The sequence below is a fragment of the Harpia harpyja genome, chromosome 11 (genome assembly GCF_026419915.1).
Source record: "Harpia harpyja isolate bHarHar1 chromosome 11, bHarHar1 primary haplotype, whole genome shotgun sequence".
Taxonomy (NCBI): Eukaryota; Metazoa; Chordata; class Aves; order Accipitriformes; family Accipitridae; genus Harpia; species Harpia harpyja.
Window position 1 is genome coordinate 34,131,924 of NC_068950.1, and position 9,871 is coordinate 34,141,794.

Genomic DNA, 9,871 nt, shown 5'->3' on the forward strand with positions numbered 1-9,871 from the left:
GGATGCTGGGTGGCCGTGCCGTGCCATGCTGTGCTACGCAACGAGGCCTGCTGAGGCGGCTGGAGCAGGTGGATTACCGCCACCTTCCTTTCCCCAGGCTCCTTCCCGGAGAAGTTTTCCCAATGATCTCACTGGATGCACATTTCTAAATTGTTTGGTTGATTGTTTCATCATCGGAGGTCAATTAAAGAGAAGGCGAGTTCCTGTCACCCCACTCTGAACCCCTTCACTGCCAGAGCCCTAGAACAAAGGGAGGAATTGGGCTTGGGCTCAGCCAGCTTGGATTCCCATTTGATTATTTCCAACAAGGGAGCAAATCTATTTTGGAGCTGGTATTCCCAGGGGATGAGCTCACCAGCGCAGCGCACAGAGCAGGGTTGGGGAAAAAAAAAAAAATACAGCCTTTTGTAATGTGTTGCAAACCCATTTACTACCAGAGAGGCTGGGTAATTAAATGCCACTTCCTGGAGCAGAATGAAGCAGCTTTATGTAATGCCGGCGCAAAGGGGTTTGCTCCCGATGCGGGGCGGCCGCTGCTCAGGGCGGCCACTGCCACGTGTGTCGCAGGTGGGAGGATGCACTTTTGCGGGCTGCGTGCGTGCAACTGCACCACGGCATCTGCGTGTGGCCGGCTGTGAGCCGGGGCCGGCGTTCCGTGCCGTAGTGGGCAGCCTCGGTGCAGTGCACGTGCTGGGGGCGCGGGACGGCAGCGGGACGGCTTTTCCATGCAATGCTCTGTGGTGTGTGATTTACACTGGTGAGGTGGCTGCGAGCAGATAGCTGCATGGGAGGAATAAGAAAATCAGATGTCCTGGAAAACAGCTTCCACGCAGAGGAGGACAGCTCCCCAGCTCCCTGCTTGACCTGCTGTCCCATGGGTTGTCCCCTGCTGCCTCACACCAGGGCTGTGTCCCCATGGGTGCCCGTGACTCATGGTGCAGCCCGTTCACTCAGCCCCACGCCACACCTCCCGTCGGAAAGTCATTCCCCCGCCGGGGCGGCAGTGCCCCACGTACTGCGGCCACACCGGTACCCAGCCTCCAGGGCCAGCCAGGCTTTCTCCGGGCTGGGAAATGGTGTGGACCTGTGTGGAGCAGGGCTGACCGGTGCTGGGCTCGGTGCCCACACTTTCCCTGCCTCTGTGCATGGGCGAGGGAGTTTTTCCCCACCCACTGAGAGTCCGAGTTCATTGGAGGCTGAATACCTTGGAGTATTGCTGGGGAGGAGGGATGGAGGCTGCTCAGAAAAGAGTGGCGGAGTTTTTTACCTGGATTATTTGAAACTTTTGTAGTTGGGTTGCTCATACATGATGTACAGCTATTAATCCCCAACGCACGAGAGAAGGGCTCTAACGCGCACATCCCCTGTGCTGTGCAGCCATACCACGATGCCCACTGTGAAACTCCCCGTGCAACATGCTGGCACTGGGTGTTGGGGCTTTTTTTTTAAAGATTAAACCAGAGATGTTGGGAAAAATATCCTGCGTTCCTCCTGGCCTTCCCTATTGCTCACAAGGAACCAGAAAACAGCAATTCCTCTTTTTACCCTTGGAGCTGCTGGGGTGGCACGGGTCTTCTCCAGCGCTGTTGTAGAAGGCAGCCAAAGCGAATGGCTCCCACGGCCGTGGTCCAGACCCAGCTTCTGTGGCTGGGGCCGGGGGGGCTCACCGAGCCAGGGGGCAGGATGCGGTCCTGGGCTGGCACGTGAGCGCATGTGTTCGCACGTGAGGCTGCTGCTGCGAGGGCTGGCTGGATGCCCCGAGCACGTTGCACTGCTGATGGAGGCTGTGGCGTGCGTTACCGGTTGGGACATCTCTCGGCACCGCGCTGGGAGTGATGTCCCCTCCGAGCGGGGGATGCCCCATCCATCGTGGTGCGGGACCCTGTGGCTCTGTGCAGAGCCTGATGCTTTCAGCTTTCCTGTACCAGTGAAAGTTAAGCAGTGGAGGAAAAACGTTGCTGTGTGTTATAGAGGAAGAGAGGTAAAAAGGGCAGGAAATTTGCACCATGTCCATTTCCCCTTGGCCCCCAGCCGCTGCTCATTCCGGATTCGGGATTTGCGTAGGCAGAGTTAAAAATAACAGGGGTATATAAAGAAGGACGGAGAGGGCTGCACTGGCCCCGCAGCCGCCGGGGCACAGCCAGGCAGCAGGCAGAGATCAAAGCAGGATGCGGTCCAGGCGGTGCAGTGGGGCTGGGAGCGCGTACGGGGTCTCGGGGGTGCCGCGGTGTCACCGTGCTGCCGCACAGGGGGTTGGGGTGCCCAGTTCTGCCGGTTCAGCAGCCTCGCTGGGCCAGCAGCTGGGCAGCACCGGTGGGAGATGGGGCCATGTACATTCCCGTTGGCAAAAATGTCACCCCCGAGCCCTGTCCCTCCGCAGCGTTTACTCCACGGTGACATTCACCGGGAGGGACCTGACCTGGCTCCTGGCCGGAGAGTTACACGGGGAGCCTGGATGCGGCCCCCAGCCAGAGCACCCCATCCCGGGGCTGAGCTCCTTGCCAGTGCTGCCAGAGCGCTGCCTGCCTCCATGAGCCCCCGGCAGCCCCAGTCCTCGGCCATGCATCCCGGTGCTCCCGAGGCCCAGGGCAGGCAGGGCGGACACAGCAGCTCGCTCGGCCGGTGCAAACGAATCTGCCCTCTGTGCCCTGATAACATTGTGTTTGTTGCAGAGCGGGAAGAGCCTGCCAGCACACGATAAGAGCAGATGACTTTACTCTGGACCCGCTCCGGATTGAATTATGCTTTAATTTCATTTTCGGTTCCTCTTTTCTTTTCAGGAGGGGAAGGGGACTTGGGGGTGCGGGCAGGTCTGGGGGCTCCTGCACCCTTCTCCAGGGGAGGACAGAGAGTAAAACTCAGCCAGATCCACTTTATCCTCCCAGGGATGTAACCCCGGAGCATCACAGCAGCCCGGGGTGTCCTGTGTGGGTCCCCACGGCACCTCCCCATGGGGTCCCCTGCAGAGCTTTTGGGGCACGGATTTTGCCTCCCGCTGAAGCAGAAGCTCTCTGGCCTGTGATGTCATGGCTGGTGTTGGAAGGGTTCTGTGGTTCCCGTAGGAGACGGGGCACTGGAGGTGCCCTGAAGGGGAGTCCCTGGGTTCACTTCAGGCCCCCAGCTCCAGCTGACGGAGCACAGGGGGGCACGCAGAGCAGGTGTTTTTCAGTCCCCGGTGTTTTGTGGGGTAGGGGACTCCTCTGGGTCTCCTGGGGGCACTGCCGGGCAATGTGGGCACCAACGCTATCTCCAGCAGTGCTGTGGGGCATCGCCCCCCTGCCTGCCCATGCGTGCTGCGTGCCGTGGGGAGGGTGCCGCGGTGCTGTGGCAGTGTTGGCAGGGCTGCCGACACTCTCGGCTTGATGGAGCCACCTCCAGCACATCACACTGGGCATGGCAGCTCCTCGGCTGCCAGATGTGCCAAGAGCAGGGATAACCGTTAACCCTTTCCTCTTCGGCCATCGCCTGGGTGGACAGCCCTTCCCACCCTCTGTTTGCTCTCCTCCTGGCCCACTGTTTGATCTCCTGGGACGCCAGCGACTTTATAGCCCGCTGTAGTGGTGAGGGAGATAATCCGCGCTTCCTAAATGGGCTTCTCTCAACAGTGGGCTGTGCACGCACCGGCTGCTCCTGCTCGCCTCCCTCTTGGCTCGGAGGAGGCTCCTGCAGCCAACGGGTGGGCAGGGCTGCAGCGGGGACCCCCGTACCCACCCTACGGCTCACAGCGGGCAAACCCCTCCTGTGCCGCCCTCCCCGGCTGCCTGTGCGGTCAGTGCTGGCAGTGCTTGTGTTGGTGTGGTGCCTGGCATGGTGCCGCTCCCCTCCGTGCCGGCCCTCCCACCATAGCATCAGTAATAAGAGTTTCCTGGGGAATATCTCACATTTGCAAGAAATATTGGCTGTAAAAATGAACCTGATCTGCTGGTGACGCCTCTCTTAAAATAAGCCAGTGCTGCACGGGTGCAGACACCAAAACTGCCTGGAAAAGGAGAAAACCAAGTGGAATTAGTGTCTGTCTCCTGTGGCATCTGCTTTCACTTATCTATAAAAGTTTGGGGCAGGAACTGCCTTGCTATTAATTATTATTTGGCCAAGAAACAAATAATGGGATTAACTGGTGACTTAAGTTACTCTGGGGGCCAGGGTAAAAGGGATTTTGAGTGATGCCCACATGCTTCTCTGTCACTTTGGAGGTGACTTTCTGAGGAAGGGCTTTGCAGCCCGTGTATTTCGATGCCGGGTGGCATTAATAAACCCCCTCCCTTGCCGGCAGCTGGGCACATGGGGCCCAGGCAGCAACCCAGTGTGTGCTCTGGAAACCAGGGCAGGGATTCTTGGTAAAAGGGGGAAGACTTGAATCGTTGTTGTTCCACTGGATTACTGAAATAATTTATTGCAATGCTCCACCCTTATAATTAAAGCGCGGTGATGAAAGCAACTGGTAGAGTAGCTTTGGAGCCAGAAGTGGCGTGTGCGTGTGTGTGCGCGCACCTCACCTTTGGTGTTTATATTTGTTTTTTTTCAAATTGACTCCTCGCTTCTGAATAGCACAGGCAGCAGCCCCAGTTCTTAGAAAGGTATCTGGGGATGGAAAGCCCCAGAAAGCAGGGAGAGAGGCTCCAGGAGATAAGGGCCATTGCTTCTTGACAAACGCAACAGTAGCAGGGCCATTCCTGGTACTGGCTGGCTGGGGGCCAAGTGGAGAAGGTCTCGCTGTGATCCGGACAGGGTGGCAGAGACCCCCCGGGGAGGCCTGCCCAGCGCCCCGGGTCTCCGTGCCATGTCCTGACTCACCAGCACGGAGTGGGGCACCGGGGTGTCTCCTGCAAGGTGGGACATCCTGGTCCCCTCACATCCCCTGCCGTGGGAAGCCCTCGGGTGGACAGCACTTTCCCGGGGGCTCTGTGGGGCGGGCAGCGTCGGCCAGCCAGCCCGTGCCCCCCATGGCAGAGCAGTCGGAGGGTCGGCCGCGGCACCGGTCCCCAGGCAGGGCAGACAAACGTCCCTCAGGGGCTGTGGGGAGAGATGAGGCGATGCAGGCAGGGTGCCAGCCCCCCCGGCAGGGTCTGCCGGGCAGTTATCTCGGCTCGCACACGCACCCTGCGCGCAGCCAGATGGGAGCTGGTGCGCTCTGGGTTGCTGATTGCCTCACCGGCAGCACCGGCACGGGGGGACGCGGCCTCACGGGCGCTGTTACATGAAGTGAGTGGTATGGGGGCACCGGGGCTCAGCCACCCAGGCCCAGCTCCCCGACTGGCCCAAGCACCCGTTGCGACGGCACCTTTGCTCGCTGACGTGCTCAGTGTCCGCCATGGCGAGCGCTGTGCCCGGCTCACCAGCCGGCCTGCTCTCAGCTGTAAGCCCACACCAGACCTCCCTGGCACGCTCCCGCTCGTGTCCACACAATCTGACATGCGACCCGGCCATTGCCCCTGCCCCCTCGGGGCAGGGTGCCGGCGGACCCCCGGCTCTGCGAACTACAGCCCTGTTCCCTGCTTGCAGCGTGGGGCAAGGCCCCAGGGCACCGCTGCCCCAGTCACGTCGTGGGGGCGGGCAGGAGGGACTCTGGGCTTTGCGATTCACACCGGTACCCCTGCCCCTTCTCCCGCCGTGGGGCAGGGCGCGGAGACCCCCGCCACGCCGCCCCGGCCCGGCCCGACCCGGCCCGGCCCAGCCGCGCGGGCAGGCGGCGGAGCGCCGTCGGGGCAGGGGCGGCCGGCGACCCCGCCCGCCGGGGCAGCCCCAGGAACGGGGCGTGGCTCGGGAGACAGGAAAGCCAATGGGAGGCGGCGGCGGTGAATATCAATGTCGGCCGGGCCAATAGGGGCGCAGCCATGCTGTTAACAGCTTAGGGGCGCGGGGCGGCGCAGAGGCAGCGTTGCCGCCGCCGCGGGGAGCGGAGCGGTGCCGGGCTCCGCGCACCGCGCTCCCCCCAGCCCGCCCCGGCCCCGGTTCCCCCGCCCGGCCCGCCATGGCGGTGGCCGTGGACGAGAGCACCCTGCCCTCCATCTCCACTTTCGCCAACCTGCTGCCGCTGGAGGAGCGGCCCGCCGACATGCTCCACGTAAGCGCCGGGGACTGGGGAGGGGGCGGCGAGGGGGTTACGGGGCAGAGCGTCCCGGGCTGGGGATCAGCCCGGCTGGGGGGGGGCGGCCCCCCCTCCCGCCGTCGGAGGGCGTCCCGGGGGCGGCGCAGCCGGCGCGGTGCCGACCCGTCGGACGGGTTGGGGGGAGCCGCCGCCCCGAGCGGGAGGCGCGGACCGCGGTGCCCGAGCGGCGGGCGCCGCCGCAGCCGTCGCCCCGCCGGTGCTGACGCCCCTCTTCCCCGCAGAGGATGCTGCAGCAGGACGGCGCCGCCGCCGTCAAGCGGGAGGAGGACGACCTGGGCAAGTTCGTGGACTTGGACTTCATCCTGGCGCACACCAGCAGCGGCGGGCAGGGGCCGCCCGGCCCCGGCCCCGGCCCCAACTACCCCCTGCCCGAGACCCCCGAGAGCTGCGGCACCACCTACGACAGCGACGGCTCCTACCCCACGCCGGGCAAGTTCCCGGCGCCTTACCCCGAGGGCCAGGGCCACAGCTACGTGGCCGAGCTGCTCACCCCGGACCTGCCCGGCCCCTGCGACCTGCAACGGAGGGAGTACACGGAGCTGCGGGTGCCCGGCGGCCCCCACCACCCCCATCACCACCCGGCCCTGGCCCGGCCGCTGCCCCTGGACCCCGCGCAGCCCTTCGGGCCCCGCATCAAGAAGGAGCCGCCGGAGGAGCGCGCCTGCATGCTGGGGCTGCCCGCCGCCGCCGAGTACCTGGGGCCGGGCGGCGGCGAGCACAAGCCACGCGTGGCGCCGGGTCCCGGGCCGGGACCGGTGCCGGGGCCGCCGCTGCCCTACCCGGGCTTCGCCCACGGCCGCCTGGGGCCCCCCGAGGAGCCGCTGCCCGGCGCCGACCCCCACCTCCTGGCCGACCTGCCGCCCCACTACGCCGTGGCCCCGCACCGCTACGCGCCCCACTTCGCCCCCCAGCCGCCGCCGCAGTTTCATGGACACTTCAGTGTTTTCAGGGAGCCCCTGAAGGGGCCGGGGCCGGGCCCGGCGGGGCTGCCCGGGCTGCTGGTCACGCCGCCCAACTCGCCGGTGCTGGAGTACTTCCCGGCCGGGGCCCCCCCCGAGGACTGCAAGCCCAAGCGCGGCCGCCGCTCCTGGGCGCGCAAGCGGACGGCCACGCACAACTGTGAATACCCGGGCTGCGGCAAGACCTACACCAAGAGCTCCCACCTCAAGGCGCACATGCGGACCCACACGGGTAAGGGCGCCTCGGGGGGTGAGGGGGGTGGGGGGGCGGCCACGCGGGGGGATGCGCAGAGGGTCCCGGGTGGGGCGCCGGGGCGCACGGTGAGACCCGCGAGCCCGCACCAGCGTGGTTGCCGGCCGGGGGTGTGGAGCGGCACCGGGCGTGCATGGAGAAGACCCCGGTCCGTCCGGGGGTGCAACGGGGGGTCCCTGTGGTGGGGCTGGGCGGGGGCACCCGGAGAGATCCTGCAGCCGGCATGGGGCTTCACGGGAGGGGTCCTGCGTGTGGGGCAGGGTGCAGCGGGGATCCCCCCGGGAGTGCTCAGAAGGACCCCCGTGGTGGGGCCGGGCAGGGGCACACCCGGACCAGGGCACACACCGAGACCACCTCTGTGACACCCCTGCTTGCTGGCCTCGGGGCCCAGGGGTGCCTGAAGAGGCAGGGCCTTGGGGACACATGGAGAAGCCCCTCACCTGGGCTGGGGCCGAACAGAGTGGGGAGGCTGATGGGCGTGTATGGTGAGACCCCCCAGCAGAGCTGGGACAGGGCACATGTTGCAGCCCCACAGCAGGGATGAGCAGGGGAGCACCCACATTTTGAAGTGGGGCAGGGGCACATGGAAGGGTGCTGCAGGGGGGCAGGGGTGCCCAAATGATGAGCCCCATGCAGGGCACATGGACAGCAGAGCACGTGGGGAAGGGCAGGAAGGTGGGGGACAAAAGGAAAAGTGGGGCAGGCAGAGGTGTGTGGGGGGAGCGAGTACACAGCAGGGCTCCCCTCTCCTAAGGGTGGGGGTCAGGGATCCCCCTCAAAAAGAGGGGTGTTGGGTGGGGGAGCACAGGGGTGAAGGTGTAGGGAGGATGGGGACCTCCAAGCCCACTGACACTCCCTCTCCTCCACAGGCGAGAAGCCTTACCACTGCACCTGGGAAGGCTGTGGCTGGAAATTTGCCCGCTCCGACGAGCTGACCCGCCACTACCGCAAGCACACAGGGCACCGGCCCTTCCAGTGCCACCTCTGTGAGCGGGCTTTCTCCCGCTCCGACCACCTCGCCCTCCACATGAAGCGGCACATGTGAGCAGTGGGCTGCGGCTGGACTTGATGTCCCCGGAGCCAGCTCACAGTGTAAATAGCGTTGGGCTGGGGATGGCACTGGGGAGCAGCCCGGGCTCCCAGCCCTCTCCGCTTGTAGTTGATAACTAGTTTTCTCCTCCTGCCCCCGCTGTGAGAGCTGGGCCCAGCCGAGTGTGGGGAAGGGCTGCTTTGGGGCGTAGATGGGGAGCAAAGCTGCAAGAAGTGTCTCCAGCTCCTGCCCAGGCATCACCACTCAGCTCCCTGTGCCTGGAGGGTCCCCCCCAGCCAGGTACCTGGTGAGTGGAGGGGGGCTGGTGCAGCAGGGATCTGTCCCCAGAGCTTTTATTTGGTATCAGCTTGACCTTCTCCCCACAAATCCTGGCACCCCCCTGGCTCCAGGGACTGTGGTGGCTGACTCTGGCCAGGCTTCGGCCGGAGACACGTGCCTGCTGGGTGCATGGGTCGTGGTGCTGGGAAATGGGTTGCTGGTCTTCTCGGTTGTGGCCATCAGAACAAACCTCCTGACCCAAAAGCCCAGAGTGGATGGGGCAAAGATGGGACCTGACCTTGTCTTGTGGCTATAAAGGTTGGCAGGGGTTGGCAGCGCAGCATCACCTTGCACAGGGAGCGGGGATGCTCTCGTTGCCAGCTTGGGACCCCGCCGGGCAGTCCGGTCCTGGCCGTTCCCACAGTTTTCTGCTCAGGAGCCTAAAATGGCTCTCCTGGCTCTCGTCTGCTTTCATTTGTCTTGTTCTTCCCCTCAGGATGACACCAGGTACTGCTGCAGCTGCCTTCCCCATGCTGCTTTTTTTAAATTTAGTGTGTAAAGGACAGTGAGTCCAGCTATGAATGCCCAGGTCTCTGCTATACTTGAAACTTTCGTAGAGGGAAAAAAAGAAAAAACTCAAAAGAAAATGAGTCTTTTTATGTGCAGCTTCTGCAAAGCAAGTTGTAAATTAAACAAAGCAGTAATATATAATGTTTCTGTTTTTTAATATATTTTTTTTCTTCCAGCTGGGAACACAGATGAGTCTCGGCTTTGGGAAGTGCACTGTTCCCGTCTGTGTATATTGTTAATTAACATTTCTCTGCTTGGGCACGTTAGGTCTCTCGCACTCCGAAATGTTACTTTTCTTTATATGCAAACTGTTGAAATATTGTGATCTGCTGTATAATAAATAAACAAGATGTAAACATGAAAGAGCCAGGAGAGTTTACTTTAAAGCTTTCTTCTAAGAGGAGAGGGTGAGGCTGGGCTTGCTTGTCAGTAAATATTTACATCGATGTTCATTTCTGCTTAAGTTAGCTGTGGAGGATCAATGGGGAACGCCCAAGCCTCGGCATCCGAGCAGCATCTCCTGTGCAACAGCTCTTGAGTCACCCCACTTCCCTGTGCCTCAGTTTCCCTAATCTGCAGATGGGGCAATTGCGGCACCGGGATGGCGTGACTGGTCCCGCGGTGAGTCATCCCCAAGGGGAACGGCAGCCGAAACCGTACCGGGAGCCTCG

The 9,871-nt window shown here is 63.0% G+C and overlaps 1 protein-coding gene across 1 annotated transcript; it reads left to right on the forward strand.

Annotated features, from left to right (window-relative positions):
* The first annotated feature begins 5,845 nt into the window (after nucleotides 1-5,845).
* LOC128147657 (Krueppel-like factor 2) lies at nucleotides 5,846-9,563 on the forward strand. The gene is made up of 3 exons (XM_052800421.1): nucleotides 5,846-6,064; nucleotides 6,331-7,300; nucleotides 8,191-9,563. The coding sequence occupies exons 1-3, from the start codon at nucleotides 5,972-5,974 to the stop codon at nucleotides 8,364-8,366; spliced, it is 1,239 nt and encodes a 412-aa protein (XP_052656381.1). The 5' UTR covers nucleotides 5,846-5,971; the 3' UTR covers nucleotides 8,367-9,563.
* Nucleotides 9,564-9,871: the final 308 nt, after the last annotated feature.

Bases quoted from the DNA above. Each gene is read 5' to 3' on its own strand.
- LOC128147657 (XM_052800421.1), top strand. From the start codon at position 5,972: ATGGCGGTGGCCGTGGACGAGAGCACCCTGCCCTCCATCTCCACTTTC. The intron at 6,065-6,330 runs GTAAGCGCCGGG...TCTTCCCCGCAG, and splicing joins GGCCCGCCGACATGCTCCAC to AGGATGCTGCAGCAGGACGG. The intron at 7,301-8,190 runs GTAAGGGCGCCT...TCTCCTCCACAG, and splicing joins GCACATGCGGACCCACACGG to GCGAGAAGCCTTACCACTGC.